The sequence below is a fragment of the Dreissena polymorpha genome, chromosome 8 (genome assembly GCF_020536995.1).
Source record: "Dreissena polymorpha isolate Duluth1 chromosome 8, UMN_Dpol_1.0, whole genome shotgun sequence".
In the NCBI taxonomy this organism is placed as follows: Eukaryota; Metazoa; Mollusca; class Bivalvia; order Myida; family Dreissenidae; genus Dreissena; species Dreissena polymorpha.
In genome coordinates, this window is record NC_068362.1 from 105,774,765 (window position 1) to 105,792,214 (window position 17,450).

Here is a 17,450-nt window from a genome sequence, read left to right on the forward strand (position 1 = left end):
CACGTGCGATACACTATTCAAAGCATTACACAGTTATGCAATGCATGAGCTGTACAAAAATAAGAAATTTAAATAAATTCTAATTGCATTTATGCTAAGACAAGTCGCAATTTTACAGACAGTTCGTATACCTAAAAATGAAGAAGAAAAACTACACTACTCCAGAAGACTGGTTTTTATTGATCATTGCAGAACGGTCAATTTGCCTTCATTAGACAAGAACATTTTTATTAAGCCTACAAACATGATGAATAACTTTCATGAAGATCCGATTTAAATTGTCTTAAAACAGAGAGCAGAGGTTATAGGTGCGGCCACTGCCCAACAGCCCTCATGCAGCTGCCACAATAATTCTATAATACATATTTATTAAGTGCAGTTCAACAACAAAAAGGTGGGTTGGACATAGGGAATGATGGAAGCAATGACAGATAGAATTACTGACAAGGATAAATCTTAAAGCCCCCCCCCCCTTTACACACTTTCAAGGCAATACAAAACAATACAAATATTTACGATTACCTGATGATTTTTTAAGTTAGCACCCATGAGAGAGTATTATCAATATATAACACACACAAACTATTTGAATTGAAATTTGGAGTAAAACAACTGCACATAATACAAAGTAAATTACACTACCAATCTACTATTTGGATAAGGTAATCTTGACCAGGAAAATGTGGAGCCCCATGTTTAGATTGGTTGCACTCTGCGAGTAGGACACGTTGAACTGCCCAAAAGTCCTTCGCCGAGAGCCACCCACCACCACCCATGCGAAGGAAGTGTCCCTGGGTGTCTGGGCCCAGCTGGCAAGAGAGCCTGTTGTACAGCTGGTTACCAATCTATGATTGAATAGAGTTCTGTAAGAACTGGCTCTTAAAACAAAATGCAGGCACTTAAATAAATATTAAAAATAAATAAAGAAAATTATTGTTTAATGTACTAAAGGCATTAAATAATTGTTTTACTCAAATTAAAACGAATGAAACAATTACATTAATTATATTAATTTTTGTTATACAATGATAAACTTTGGGTTCAGGGGCTGACCTTTGGCTGAAAAATAGACGACACTGTGCGCTGACCTTCTGTGATTTAAACTGATATGATATCAACTGTTATTTGCTTTTTATTTACCAAGTTTGATAAATTTAAAAACACCAAAATTCCCATTTGATGCTAGGAACTTTTCCTTAATCGGGCAGAAAGAAGACTGATACACTTATATGAGCCTCATTCTGGTAAAATGGGACTCAATGTATGCGCAGTCTGCACAGGCTAATCTGGGATGACACTTTAATAGGACTCAATGTATGCGCAGTCTGCACAGGCTAATCTGAGATGACACTTTAATAGGACTTAATGTATGTGCAGTCTGCACAGGCTAATCAGGGATGACACTTTAAGCAATATGACTCAATGTATGTGCAGTCTGCACAGGCTAATCAGGGATGACACTTTAAGCACATACATTGAAACCCGTATCCCAGAGCACCGCTCAAATACTACCTGTTTTTTTGTTGTTTCTGCTGCTGCTGCCGTAGACAGAGATAGAGCAAGTCCTGACGCCAAATTCGTCAACCCAAAGCCGTGAATTCCAGACAACAACGGTTGTTAAATGGCCTTAATTGCTCGCAGACTGTTCTTCTGGTGTAAGGTTCGCATTATTTAAAAGCAACATATCGAGGTCAGTCACATTAATGGACACATCACTATAAGCTATCTGTTGGGTCAGATCATTTCCGTTCGAGCGACTCGTCCCGAACAATTTGCCGTTGCCCAGCATCAATTTATTGCTAAGCCCCATCCACGCTGGAACGGAAGTCTAAATTACCAAGGATCCGCTGTTGGAAGTGTTGATGAAGCAAACATGGGAAAATATCTTGATAGGAAGCATGTAAGGCTGACACAAGAGGATTTCGTGCTGAATTTCTTGAGAGAGTTGTAATATTTTTGCAAAAGGGGGTCGGGATTGTACAATAATGTTTGTCTTGTTGGCTCATGTTTGCTGAAAAGGCAATGGAAAGCAAACTTAACCCAGATTGTATTTAGTGACGAATGAATATTAAAACAAACTTACTTTACACACCTTTTTTAATGACAAACATTGCGTCTATAATTGATATTCAGGATATCGCAATTAATTTTTCACCAATTTGAACTCAGAATAGCGTTGAATCAATGAGTTACTTTCACCAACTTTACATTAAAATTTTGTTGTTTAAAACCGCGAAGAATACACGGTAAAGTACAGTTTGTAGCAAGGTAAAATACTTATCTAAACAGAAAACAAAAACAGGCATAACTTTAGCAAATTAAAGTGTGAGACTGTACTCCTTAAAAAGTGCAACTATACAACAAAATGTAAGAATCAACAACTTTAAAATTCATGTAATACTATATAATTTTTAATGTGATACTCTTTAAATATGTCATTATAAAACTTAAAACATGATACTGTACACCTTTATATGTATAAAACTAAGAATGTGAGACTGAACAACATCAAAAGTAAAACAATACAACTGTATGACATATCATTAGAAACAATAGATGTGAGTTAAATACTCTAAGTGTATGTGTACTTGATCAAACACGTTTTGTATATGAGTTAGACAGAAATACAAAAAACGATGGACATCTATGGTGAGAGAAACCTACGCCACTCTATCTGGCTACCAGGGCCATTATACTAGTAATTATAGCATTTTCTGATTAAATTAATTCGCTGTATTGATATTTGTTGATTTCTCGAATATATAGCCAAGTTTTTGTAGGACATACTTAAGACTTAAAGTTTCACTTCTGAAAGCAATAAAGTGCAATTGTTTTGCAAACATCCAGGCCATATTTTAAATAATAATCATGTCCAATTTTATGTGAAATAAACAATGTTTAGAACACCAACAACTTCAAAATATTAATAACACTTAGTGAAATTTGCAAATCAAGCCAATTATTCTCATAAAAGACTATTAAATGTGCTAGAACAGGGGCTAGCTCTGCGCAGAGTTTATTGTACATGAAACAATATTTGAAATTAGGAAAATTTAGGAAAAATCCTGCTGTTTTGATTTAAATTGGGATTGTTTTATCAATTGAAATATCAGCCCCAATTTTCAAAATACATAAAACAGTAAGGTCTCACCTGAAGCTCAACAAGCTGAGATGACACGCTGGCCTCACTGATATTGTTAAGGATTGAGTTTGAGTTCTGATTAACTTCGGTTGAGCGTCGAATGGCGCACTGGATCATACAACAAAAATGCTGTCATATTTCAAGGCCTTCTTTAGCCTCGAATCAATACGATGCCCTTTGGGCTCGGAGTTTCAAGTTCTCGTAACAAAACGCACATGTTCGCTTTTAGCAGAGTGTTTCCAATATTTCGCGGATTTCGCGCCATAAGAACACACCCCATTGATGTATCGTGTTCTGTATGTTCACAACCTAGTCATTACTGCCTTTGTCAGCATTAGCGTCAAAAGCGCATTCTCTTAGGACACTTTTTCCCCTGAAAGGACAAACCGTGAAAGTCCGCACAGCTACTGTTGCCTGCACTATCAACATCAAAAGTATTCCCCTTGGCGAGGTAACACTGTTGAATTCATGGCTTGAATTGTTTCTTGATTTTCTCAAATTCTTTGCTGAATTTCTGTTCGTCCCATAAAAAAATGGAACACGTTATTTAACTGGTCATTCTTCGTGATGTCCAACATCGAGAACTGACTGTTAGCGTTACCAAAACTACTGCTATAACTCCTGGTGTCTTTAGCACTCGTCCCACTCAGGCACTCCAGCTAAACAAAACTACTCAGATGCAAGTGTGGGAAACTCAACACGGACATAGCGGTAGTTGAGAACAGCACATGAAATCTCGATGTGCTCAGAATTTCCTGCAGAACGGAATTGTTAAACACTGCTGACCCTTTGAGGCCTGAGGTCTAGGGGAGTAGCTTGGGGTCAGGAGAGAAGAAGGGTCGCCCTGGACTGGAGCTCCTGCAGGCCGGACTGGAGCTGTTGCTGGGCTAACTACATATCAATGCTGGTGCTCTCCTAAAAACAACAATAGCACAGTGGGTGATATGAACTTGTTACAAATGTTTATATTACATTCTTTAAAAAATTCTGCTTCTTGGTTGGATGTTAAGGCACAGTGGGTGATATGAATTTATAACAGATGTTTATATTACATTATTTAAAAACTCTGCTTCTTGGATGTAAAGGTTTTCAAGAGCAAAACGTCTATCTCATGAATGTCTAATCTGGCATTTTATTGGTTCATTGACGTCAATAGCATGAACGTTAATACAATTAAACTATTGTGTATTAAGACATAACACAGGGCCGTACCCAGGATTTTTTGACTGGGGGGGCCCAACCGGGAAGGGTTTGGGAGGGTTCCCCCCCTCCCTATATATATACTTTTTTAATTTGGCACTTTGCAAGGTGAATTTTAATGCTTATACAAATGGTGTTTTGTGATATGAATTAATGGAATATAACAAGTAAATCAGCACATTTCGGAAGTCTTAAGCTTTAGTCATTGGTGTGAATTCACAACAATATTAAAAGTTTTAGATTTTCGAAACTTACAGGTTTAAACTGACGATTATCCACATCAACTCTCGTATTGCTTCCACCATTTTTTTCACAAATCAATAACGTCACAGGTTTTTTTCTCTGATTTTTTGGGAAAGACCTTGCCTTTTTTAAGGAAAAAAATTGCGCGAAACGCCTAATTTTTGGGGGAAATAATGAAAGTCTTAAATAATCAATTTAACATATTTTACTGTTTTCAAACAAATTCAAGGCAACAGATAATTTAATTATACAATATTTTTCTACACTGGATCAGATTAACTCATATATTGAGATCGAATTGTTGTTTCAATTTTATTTTTTTTACCAATGAGCCATTAATAGGTTGACATTACTCAATTCTCGGTACTCAATTATAAATGCGGGGAATCACGTGGTCAGATTTGATAAAAAATAGCCGCCGATGCCTCGATTTAATGGGAAATTGAGTCTTCAAACAGGTACATCTACCTTATTACGTACTTGTTTTTAATCGGATAACGCCTATCATAGGGCCAGCCGGAACCGTTTTCCGCTGGTTGGTCTGAGTGTGGAGGTAACTCATGGAATATTTCGCGATTTCCTGACGGAAAATGTTTGAAGACTCAATTTCTCCATCGAATTGATGCATCGGCGGCCATTTTTTTTATCAAATCTGACAACGTGATTCCCCGCATTGAATTATTTTAAATACTGAATTCTGCCAAATTCTTATCTGTTGCTCGGCAAATTTATGAATCTGTTTTTCTTTTCAACAGACATGTTAACTATCTCATCGTAGTCTTTTTCAGTGATTTCCTTGCAAAAAATGATGAATACTAAGTTTTAATACCTTTGTCAGTGTTTTGTTCCGGTTCAAATTCAGGGGCCTATCTCAATGTAAAAAGTATATATTGGGACCTAAAAATTCCCAAATAAAAGGTTTCCAAAAAAAACAAGTTAACTTTTATAGAGGAAAAATACGTCTAGGGGAAAGGGCCTTCTCAAAGAAGGAAAAACACCTGCGTCAGCAATAATCAGACCATATTCTACAACCTCCTGTAGCAGTTGCTTCCATTTGCTGCACTAATCAAAATTCATGTTACATCAACCATCGATAGATAAAGCATTCATGATCACAATGGGGGACTGATCGGGGATGTGTGTACAAGGCGATAAGAAAACATTGCCTAGGGGCTTATCTCCATTGGCGAGCGCTAATCCCCTTGTTTATCGGGGACAATAAAACATAGCTGCTCTTGTTTTGAGGGAAAGTGTACTGTGGGCCCTTACACGAGAGAAAAAATTGCAGTGGGCCGATCATTTAAAAAAAATCATAGTTCGACAGCCAGCTGGTGCAGATTTTTAATTATCTTCGTTGTCAGTGTCAGCTAAAATAATTAAAAAGCAACTTAAGAGGAAGAACTCACTGCTGGTGCAGATCTACAGTTATCTCCCTTGTTAGTGACAGCTAAAATGATGTAATATACGGATATGGATAGGCCGCGTCCCCGCACATTGCTGGACTTTGATACGGCTGAGCCTTTCATTAAACAGTCTTCCGCTGTGCTCAGCAATTGCTGTAACATTAAGGGGACCAATATGAAATATTTTGGCCCAGTCAGTATTTTGAACTTGTACATGTAAGTTAGTAATACACCAGCATTTTTTGCAAAAAAAGCATCTGCACCACACAAATAAGGAAAATTTGCATCATAATAAATACTATTGGGAAAATTCCTAGCATAAAATCTTCAAATTGAGAATTATGGGTCTTTTAATTGCACGGAATTTAATTGTAAAAACCCATCAACAAATTATTTGTGGCAATGTTAAGTGTCAGTGCTCATTTTATTATTCCACTTGCAAATACAGAAGTGTCTATTATGAGTGCTTTAAAAATAGGGAAATAAATGGCTGTTCATATACACCTGGGAGTAAAATTATGTTACAGACTACTTGCCCTTAATTTCAGTTGCAAACTATTTTTAATTGTGAAAATTTGAGTAACGAAATTCTGAAATTCGTGAAAAAATGCCATTCCTTAAGAAGGAAAAATAGCCCTGAGTCCTGGCCCCTTTCTGACAGACTATTATTTCAAAAAAGGCCGTGACAGATAAAATAAAGCAAAATATTAATCACTAATTCAAGCTGGAGACTGGAATGTTACCTCCCTGATACTGGATAATGATTTATATTTGTTGGCACCTCCAGATTATAAAAAATACTTGTTCATGGACACGTAAATTTGTGGATTCCTGATTTTGTAATAACAGGAATTAGCCCCAGGTTATTTTGTTATGTGTTTGAGTTTATTTCGTGGATTAGTAAACCCACCAAATGAACATTAATTAATTTCCAACAAATAATAATGAATTTAGAGTTTTTTTCAATATTTTTTTAGTAAAGTGTTTGAAAAGCTTTATTGTATTTATTTTTTAATTTTGATACACAATTGTTCATTTAGAACAATAATTTAAAATCTTTTTTAGAGAGGTGTATTCCTTAGTTTAATTACGATAAAAACATAAATTGCTCAATACAGGCGAAAACCAATAACTAAACCTCGCCGGGACCGACGACAAAAGTTCTACCCATCTGGAATTTGATTGAACTGATTTTAAATAGATGTATGTTTACTAACATAACTTTGCAATAATTTGTTGAATTAGTAAGAACAGAAAATATATACGTCATATTTTTAAGTCATCAATATTTTAAAATAGTTATATATACTATCAAAAAATTATCATATGTAAGGAATAACGCTAAGAATCAAAGCAATCATAAGCATTTTATACACATCACCAAAAAATTAAACAGCACATTATGTATTAATTCATTTTTTTTTTAAGAATGACATGATGTACAGATACAAAATAATTTATTCCTTCAAGATGACATAGAACATGTTGTGATGCAGCCGTTCCAGCCATTATATTACAGCATCAAAGAAAAACGCCAGATTTAATACAAAATGTCATATTTTACTCGAATCAATTAAACATTAATTGGATGACATGTTTGTTTGAAATTATAACATGCTTATAATCAAGTAACAGCTTTGTGCGACCCTTGCCGCTTTAAAGCAAAACGAACAAATGAATGTGTGAAAATTGAAATGTTCATGAATATATAGCAATACAAACGTGCTTTGATGCAAGGCGACTTTGAGCCATCGGGTTTCGATTGTATATTACAATTTAAAAAAATTTGCCATTCTGCTAATCTGTGAACAAGTCCAAATTCACCAATAGGTACTATCAATACATTTGTTAATTGTATTTTTGAATTGTTTTCATTCTTTCTTTATTTATATGAATTAAGCTTCCATAATTTAATAAGAATAAGTGTTTTACTTTGAATACCCATTTACAGTAATTTATAAATATATTGAGATTTCATATCTTTGAGAAAAGGAATATCACGAGAATTAAATTTTAGCACTGTAATTTCCATCATCCATTGCTTACATAACTATCGCTTAACAATTATTGTGAATTTTAATGTATATGTACGTCATTCTCTCATTAACCAAATTTTAATCATATTGTTTGTATACCATATTTCTTCTCATCCAAATGTAAAAATACCACCCTTAAAAAGACTGAAAACCTGGGCTTAATAAATGTGTATAGTGGTGCCCCACAGTAACCTAGCTGTGCAGTCCTAACAGGCTAACATGAGATGACACTTTCCACCAATACTTGATTTTTGTTTTGAAGAAAGTCCCTTTAAACAAAAAATCATCACAATAAGAAAGTATCCTCTATGATTAGTCTGTGTGTGCAATACACAGGCTAATGCGTGGATGACACTTTGAATGCATTAAGCACTCCTTTCCCAGAACGAGGCTCATCTTGTTAAACTCTGTGACAGACTGTAGGTGGAATTGCTTTGAGCCTCCTTTTGAGAAAACAGTAATTTATTATTAATATTGCGTAAAGTGTCTTCCCAGATGAGCCCATACAGCCACACAGGCTACTCCGCTAGACGGAATTTCGTTTAGAAGAGACTTCCTATATTAACAAAATTCCCTAAATGCATGGATGACAATTAATGAAACTACATACTGTTCTTTTCCACCTCATCTTTTTTTGCATTCGAAATAAACAGGAAATACACATGCATACATTTTCCTTGCCAAGTTATGGGTCTGTTCAACGGACCCACACCCAAAGCGTTTATTTAAAAAAAATAATATCCTCAGGATAATTATATCTCAATCATATTTCGATAAGATCTAAACAAGAGATGTGTTTGTCAGAAACAGAATGCCCCCTATTGCGCCGCTTTAAAATTAAAATGCTAAAATGCAATCCCCAGCCATGGAATGCCGTGTCCCCCGACATCACTGGACTGTAATATGGCCAGCCTTTCACCAGACAGTTGTCTTCTTTGCTGTGCAGTAGCTGTAACGTTGAGCGAACCAATATGGAATATGCAAACTGCACAGGCTAATCTGGGACAACACTTTACACACATGCATTAAGTCTTGTTTTCCCATGCAACCTTACATTGTTGCCATTGCATGCATGAAAACTAACTCTTAAGCCTTATTACACTGTTCTGGGAATAAGGCCAGGGTCCTTCTTATTGAGAACAAATACATTCCATGGAATCATATTTATAAGCTTTATTAAATATCTAACAACTTTATAAAACCTCAAGGCCTTATGAGGATGACAGAAATTCTCCGGGTGTTGTGTAACTGAGGTTCCTGTTTGATAAGTTGGAAAGCATCGAGCTGAAGAAGGGTTTGAGTTATTGATCCTCAAGTAAAACAAGTCCTGCTGTAAACATGATATACACAATAAAAGACGCCATTTTATGTTTTGTTAAATCATATCATTCTTGTCAATTTCATCTTTAACATTCTTAATACACAGGTTACACTGTAAACCATTATTATTTGAGGGACATTATTTTGGTTGATTTTAAGGGTTCACTGATCCACAAGTTTATCACACACAGAAAAGTAACTGACACAAATTCATCATTTATTTTTCTGAACTGAGAAATCCACAAAATAAACTAATGTGTCCGTAAAAGTCATTTTTGACCACGAAATTTCGGATGAATATATATGAGTTTACACTTTACAAACAAGTAAAGAGGATATTCTATCTTAAGTAAATTCATACTTTTCTTTTCCACCTCATCTTTTTTGCATTCTTAATACATAGGGAATACATAAGCAGGTCTTTTCCTGGCGTATTTATGGGTATGTGAAACGGACCCATACGCAAAGCGTTTTTCTTTCCTTAACAAGGGCTGTTTGTAAAACATGCATGCCCCAAATATGGGCTGTCAGTTGTAGTGGCAGCCATGGTGTTAATACGTTTTTTGTCACTGTGACCTTGACCTTTGACCTAGTGACCTGAAAATCAATAGGGATCATTTGCCAGTCATGATCAATGTACCTATGAAGTTTCATGATCCTAGGAGTAAGCAGTCTTGAGTTATCATCCGGAAACCATTTTACTGTGTCCAAGTCACCATGACCTTGACCTTTAACCTAGTGAGCTGAAAGTCAATGTACCTATGAAGTTTCATGATCCTAGGCATAAGTGTTCTAGAGTTATCATCCAAAAACCATTTTACTATTTCGAGTCACTTTGACCTTGACCTTTGACCTAGTGACCTGAAAATCATTAGGGGTCATCTGCCAGTCATGATCAATATACCTATGAAGTTTCAAGATCCTAGGCCAAATTATTCTTGAGTTAACATCAGGAAACCATTTTACTGTTTCAAGTCACTGAGACCTTGACCTTTCACCTAGTGACCTGAAAATTTAAAGGAGTCATCTGCCAGTCATAATCAATGTACCTATGAAGTTTCATAATCTTAGGTGTAAGCATGCTTGAGTGAACATCCGGAAACCATTTTACTATTTCGAGTCACTGTGACCTTGACCTTTGACCTAGTGACCTGAAAATCAATAGGGGTCATCTGCCAGTCATGATCAATATACCTATCAAGTTTCATGATCCTACTAGGCTTAAGCATTCTGTAGTTATCATCCGGAAACCATTTGACTATTGCGAGTCACTGTGACCTTGACCTTTGACCTAGTGACCTGAAAATCAATAGGGGTCATTTGCCAGTCGTGATCAATGTACCTATGAAGTTTCATGATCCTAGGCCTTAGCGTTCTTTAGTTATCATCAGGACACTATCTGGTTGACGGACAGAAGGACCGACAGACTGACAGGCCGACATGTGCAAAACAATATACCCCCTCTTCTTCAAAAGGGGGGCATAATAAGTGCCTTATGATTAATATGTCTCAATTATATTTCAATAAGATCTAAAAAAAAAGTATATTACTAGCATAATATGATTTTATTCTTTTAATTTTAAGTATTAGAAATAGTTATATTAAATTTGTTTTTCTGAAATCAATGGACTTTTCGCACGAAAAAATAAAAATCCCAAAATTGCATTTTTTCCCAAATTGGCCATGAAAAGGCCTGATAATTAAAACGTCTTTGTTACCTTCTGTGTATTCAGGTCATCCTTGTCCACCACATCCTCAGCATCCTTGTCCTGACTCAGCAGCGACTGTAGCAGCAAAATAGCTTGATGTTTTTCTTGTATGTATATTTAGGACTCACACAAATTTATATAAATGTAATGAAAATCAATAACAAATGTTCAACAGCATAAAATATGGCAAATTAATAAATCTCACATCAAGTGTTACCTTTCTGTAAACATTGCGTAAAATATCAATATATACTCCTCCAAAGATTACTTAAACAATTTCATATTTTATTTAAAAAATATTCATCCATATACATTTCTTACATGGCATGGTGTTTATAGAAATGAAAGTCTAAAAATAGCCTCAGTTGCTATGTACAAGTGCATCTATTTACAAATATGAAATTTTCAGTTGAAATGCTTTGTTTTTTCATGCGCAGTTTACAAGAACTAAATGTTAGGACCATAATGACACAAATGATATGACAACATAACATAATATGCATTACATCTTATGTTCCAACAAAACCCCTCACATTGTATAATCAGATAACAATATGTGTACATGTACATAAATTATTTGTATCTTCAACTACACACTTAATGTTGTATTGTAACATCACACACTACTATGTTGGTATGCTAAACAACACATTGTAATTAAAATACTAATCACTAATTACAACAACTAATACATACATGTACACACTATTCCACTCTGAACACCAGGATGTTGTCGTCCTCAGCCTGTCCCACAATGATGGAGGATGTTGTGCTGCTGTAGCAGACTGACCATGGGTCCCACACTCCATCCTCCTCAGTAGCCAGCGTAGTCAGCTTACTCTGCTCCTCCCAGCCCACCTGTAGTACAGTGTGGGACAGGCATCCACAGACCAGCACCTGGCCTGCAGGGGTCACATGTAGACCAGTTGGGCCCTCTAGTGCTGGGTCTGAGTATGTAGCCAGGAGTGTGCCATCCCTGGCCAGGGTGAGAAGATTGTCCTCCATGTAGCTGGTGATGTACAGCCTGTCCCCTGTGGGACTCACAGCACACCTCCATACTGCAAAACAGAGTAACATCAAGATATTGAATTACTGTTAATGTTAAATAATCTTATTAAACATACTGCAGTGATATTGTATTACGCATATGTTGCTATAAAGAGGCCTTTACACATCTAAAATATATGCATACATTTCAATGATTCAATAGTTAAGCGTGACAATAAACTTCAGTAGCAGAGCTATTTAGTTAACCTTTGAAATGTTGAAATGCGACTGGTGAGTTAGATATGAATTGAAGCAAAACAATTACACAGATGGAAACAATTACACAAACTGAAACAATTGCACAGTTCTATCAACAGGTAAACATATTGTACATGTACAATCATTTAACAACCACAAAATTAAGACAGGGTCAGAAAGTGTCTCTTTCCCAGGAACTCAGTTTCTATTTATAGACATGTCATGTAGTGACAGTCAAAATACTTCATTACTCATGTTTATAAATCAATATTTCTGAATCTTGTATTGGCTACTGCAGAAATCAAAGGGCACATATGAATTATAGAACAAATAGTTTATAATACATCAGTGGGTTTTCTGCTACAATGTATTACATCTGAATTTTATTTTATTATCATCTCACAAAGTATATAACTATAATTTATATGATTTTTTTTTCAAAATAACAAGATAAAGGCCTAATGGGTCAACATTTGCTGATTAAAAAAATAAATACCAATTCGGTTAATTTAGTGGTTAAAAATTCCCAAATTTGTCATTGTATGGATTTAAAATAACACAATTTGACTAGACTCCTTTGTCCACAATGGCTAGACAAATCCCTGTACATAATACACATGTTATCAGGATGGATTCACCATGATTCTTACCTGTCCAATCAGCTGATCTATCTTGGTAGAGTCTGCAGATCAGTTTGCCATTCAGTGAGTATTTGTACAGTTCTTGACCAGAGGTGACAAAAAGGTTTCCTTGGTGATGGGTAATACATGTACATTCATGTTGTAACTGAAACTTCCTGCCAGAAACAAGCTTTCCCTGGTTGACAGTGATAAACTGGACCTCATGTATGTTACTAGTATACACAGCCACTGCAACCTCACTGGGTGTGATCAAACAAATGTCCAATGGCCAAGCATTCACGTCCCAGTGACTCACCACCTGGTACTGCTGGTTCAGCAGCTTGACATTCTCATTATTCCAGTCTACAACCAGTACCTGCCCATCGGGAAGAACACATATGCCTCTGATATCACATACAACTTTATCACTTGGTATTCTAACATTGTGCTCAGTAATACTCTGGACATTTAATGCCTTGCCTGACTTTCCTAGCAGAGTCAATGCCTGTTGTATTATATGCTTACATTTAATGTTGGCTATATGGCAGAGCTCCTTATTATCTCCAATTTTCTGAACGATTTCAAGTAATTGTGACAAGTCATTGTGAAGACTGGTGCATTTATGAATAGAACTTGTAACTGACCCTGTCATGCTTATAACTTCATCTCTTATCTCGTTAAGTTCCTTCGCAGTAATATTATCGAATTCATTCACGATAAAGAGAACACTCCTACACATCTCTTCTTTTAAATATTGCTCATTTCCGCCTGATGTACCCACAGAATTATTATCACACTCATCTATATAAGTATTTAAATTGCAACACATTTGCTCTATCATAACTTCCCTATGTTCCTTGTATGTTCTCTGCAATGACTGAATGCTGGCCTCCTGACTGATCTGCAGGGTTTTAATTTCCCCCAGGACAGTTTCCAGCTCCACTGAGAGCCCCTCTAAGCCTGTGGGCTGCGAGTTGGTCAGCTCCGAAATCTGGGTCACTTTTCTGCACTGGCTGAAATAAACAATTAATACATGTACATACCAAGGAATAGTCAGTGATATTATGTAATGCTTCAAACAAGTATAAAGTGTCAAATAAAAACATACACGGACAATAAATTAACGCTTCTTGGGCTTAATATGGGGGTATATAGATTTGCACTTTTCCATCCATCTGTGTGACTTTTCTGTCATATATAATTCAACATGTATCCCTGCAACTTTACAAGAACAGTAACCAGGCATGTGAGCTAATGCGCACCTCTATATGTTGTTTCTGTTGTTTTCATCATAATTGTATTAATGTCTCATATTTATACATAAATGACATTTTAAAATATGTGTAGAGTGTAAAATAAACAGTATTGCTAGAAGAGGACTAACACTTTACATTAATATTTATCATTGTGTAATTTTACCCACATGCATAGTTTGATGTCTTTTTTCAACATACCCAGAGTTATGGCCCCTGTTTAGCAAAGAAATCACATTTAAAATTGTGTTGTGAGTAACTCAAAGAGTACAGCTGATAGAGGGATGAACTAATCTTAAAGCATTACCCACCATGTGAAATTATGCACCTTGATATTTTTTTTTATTTTTTATTTTACATAAGAAGAGTTATGTGACAATCCCTTTAACCAAACGATATTTGTTCAATTGTGAGAAGCGTTACTCAAATAGAGGGATACTTCTACAGTAACATAATTGTCAGGTTAACTTGTGCAACTCCATATATTTGTTCATAATTGTTTGACATTAGTGCAGTTGTGGGACAAATTGGATTGTAGAGGTATCCATGTACTAAGAATACATTTCTAGTAGTTAATATTGTTTTCAGTTTTAGTATCATTGTACACCTTGACCACACTATCCATAATAACACATGCAAGAAAAGACCATTAATGCTCTTCCATCCCACAAAAAAACTAGCATGACGTATATTAAATGTCTATTCCCAAACTCAGTATGTCCAGTCTAGCCTGTGATGAGCGACTTATGACATGCAACCTGGTCTACTATCTCCCAATATTTGTTGTTGTTATTTAACCTCTTGTGATTATTTTGCTTTTGTTGTTGTCATGTGATCTATTTGTGGAAAAGTAAAGACGCCATTGTTAAATGTTTGAATGGTCAGGTTAGCGTGTGCAAACAATATGTTTGTTCAAAATGTTCCTAATTATTCTTGAGTTATCATCAGGAAACCATTTTACTGTTTAGAGTCACTGTGACCTTGACCTTTGACCTAGTTACCAGAAAATCAATAGGGGTCATCTGCCGGTGATGATCAATGTACCTATGAAGTTTCATGATCCTAGGCGTAAGCATTCTTGAGTTATCATCCGAAAACCATTTTTCTAAGTTGAGTCACCGTGACATTTTAATTGTCAGGTAAACTCAGGCAACTCCATATGTTTCTTCATAATTTTTTGACATTAATGCAGTTGTCTTAAATGGGTTAAAATTCAATGATTAAATGCATTTAATAATGGCAGTACTGTAATATAACTTTTATCATAATTGAAAATCTGCTTATAATATTATTATGGGTATAACAAGGAACTAAAACTGACTACTAAATCTTTATAATTTCATGTTGGAATCTTCTGTGACCTTTGACCTATTGACCTTAAAATGGATTGACCTCTTAATATTCCTCGATGTAACAGTAACCCAGATAAGCTGTGTATCGGCGTTTTTCACCCTATTAAAATGTTTAAATACGCGTACGATGCGTACGATATGAGTCTCGATCGAAAATGCTTCGCTCAATTTCGGTGATTTTTAATTGGAATAATTTTCGTACGGCGGCGAAGATTTTATTCATTCAACAGTGAGCAAGCGCCTGGGTGACGGAGGAGCAAAACAGTCGAAGTTATTCAAACGCTATGCGGACTAAATTTCAAAACAAATTAAGCGTCTGACCAAAATATTTATGACGTGCATTTGTAAAGAGTCTGTACTTTCAGTTTCTATAACGATGCGTAATAAAAATGTCCATGCGAGGTCGAAAGACATGCGCGATTGTTGCGCTAAATGTATGTCGATCGCAAACTTTTTCCAACCACGTACAAACAACGCAATCATTTGTGTTATCGATTTCTTATCCACTGTGTATGCAGCAGTTGAAAGTAGCTAGTTGACATCCAAAAACATGACGGAAAGTCCGACTCCGTGATTGAAAAAAACTGTCAAAAGTGGTAAAAGTCATATCCCTGGTTAGAAATGGTTTACGTTGATAGGGCAGAAATAAAAGTTGAAATGTGCATACTGCAACCAGTCTGTGCAACAAAAGTAAAGCATACATGAGTTTGAGGTATAAATGTTAATAACATATTTCACCCTTTTTAAATACTGAAATCACCCTATTTTTCAAAATCAACGGGTGAAAACCCTATTACCCAAATAATTATCTGGGGCACTGATGTAAACATAAAACATGTTGCCTGGCTGTAGGTCAAAGCATTCCCTAGATATATTGTGGAACACAATTGGTCTACGGACCAACGGACTAAAGAACAGATGCAAAGCAAAATAACCCTGCTTCTTACAAACTGGTCCTCTATTTCTAAATATAGTCCGAGTATTAACATTCAAGCCTGTGATAAGCGGCTTATGACATGCAACTCAGCGATTTTTTTTTCTTCTTTATAAAGTACCTGTAAAAGGTATACTTTCCCAATTGAAGAAAAACTACGAAATTCCAAATTGCTGTCTGAAAATTTCCAAAAAGAAAGACAAATTAATTCATTTTTTTTTCAAAAAGTGCATTTTCTGCAAGTTAACAAACAAGTACAAGAGGGCCATGATGGCCCTGTATCGCTCCACTGCTGAAAAAGGCTAAAAATATTCTTGGTGTGTGCAAATACTTAAATATAGGCCCTATTTAAGCAAATGTACACTTTTGTGACCCCTGGGCTAGGTCAAATTTAACCCCAGGGGCATAATTTGAGCAAACTTTGTAGAGGACTACTATATCTCACTACATACGAAATGTGGTAGCCCTAGGTCCAACAGTTAAGGACAAGAATATTTTGAAAGTTTTCACAAAATAAGCAAGATATAAGCATACACTACGCGCCCCGCGATTTTTGCCTAAATCACCCACCACCGCGTATGGGCCAGCGTGGCAAATCGCAGTGATTCGCAGCAAATTGCGGTGAATCCACTCTGTGGTTGATTCACGGTGATTTCACTGCGACCATCTGGCGATAAAGATCAGCTGTAGAATCATTGCGAAAACACCGCAAATCGCCTTGATTCGCAGTGACTACTAGATTTAAATTTCAACTTATTAACTAATGTTAACACTATTGACGATCACATTAGATCATGAAAATGTATTCCAATATGAAAGTAAACAGCGTGCTTGCTGAATGTCAAATCCTGATTTACAAACAATATCTTTATTTGTTGAAATAACAATTGTACAGTACGGCTCACGCAAAACCAACAAAGTTCGCGACTACAGATTCTTTTGTTCTCAAGTTTCTCCGCAGCCACAACGAGTATTCACTCCGAAAGAAACAGG

The 17,450-nt window shown here is 35.9% G+C and overlaps 1 protein-coding gene across 2 annotated transcripts in view; it reads right to left on the reverse strand.

Annotated features, from left to right (window-relative positions):
• The window catches only part of LOC127843022 (uncharacterized), a 118,663-nt gene that overhangs the window by 78,775 nt on the left and 22,438 nt on the right, over positions 1–17,450 (reverse strand). The window contains exons 3-8 of one of the 2 annotated variants that reach the window (XM_052372847.1): positions 12,949–13,931; positions 11,750–12,111; positions 11,063–11,128; positions 3,152–4,057; positions 1,513–2,011; positions 481–845 (exon numbers count right to left, since the gene is read on the reverse strand). In XM_052372847.1, the coding sequence (XP_052228807.1) occupies positions 11,759–12,111; positions 12,949–13,931 (1,336 nt within the window). In that variant the 3' untranslated portion in view covers positions 481–845; positions 1,513–2,011; positions 3,152–4,057; positions 11,063–11,128; positions 11,750–11,758. Of the gene's footprint in view, positions 1–480; positions 846–1,512; positions 2,012–3,151; positions 4,058–11,062; positions 11,129–11,749; positions 12,112–12,948; positions 13,932–17,450 lie in introns of those variants that run through there. The other variant, XM_052372848.1, reaches the window with a different exon arrangement.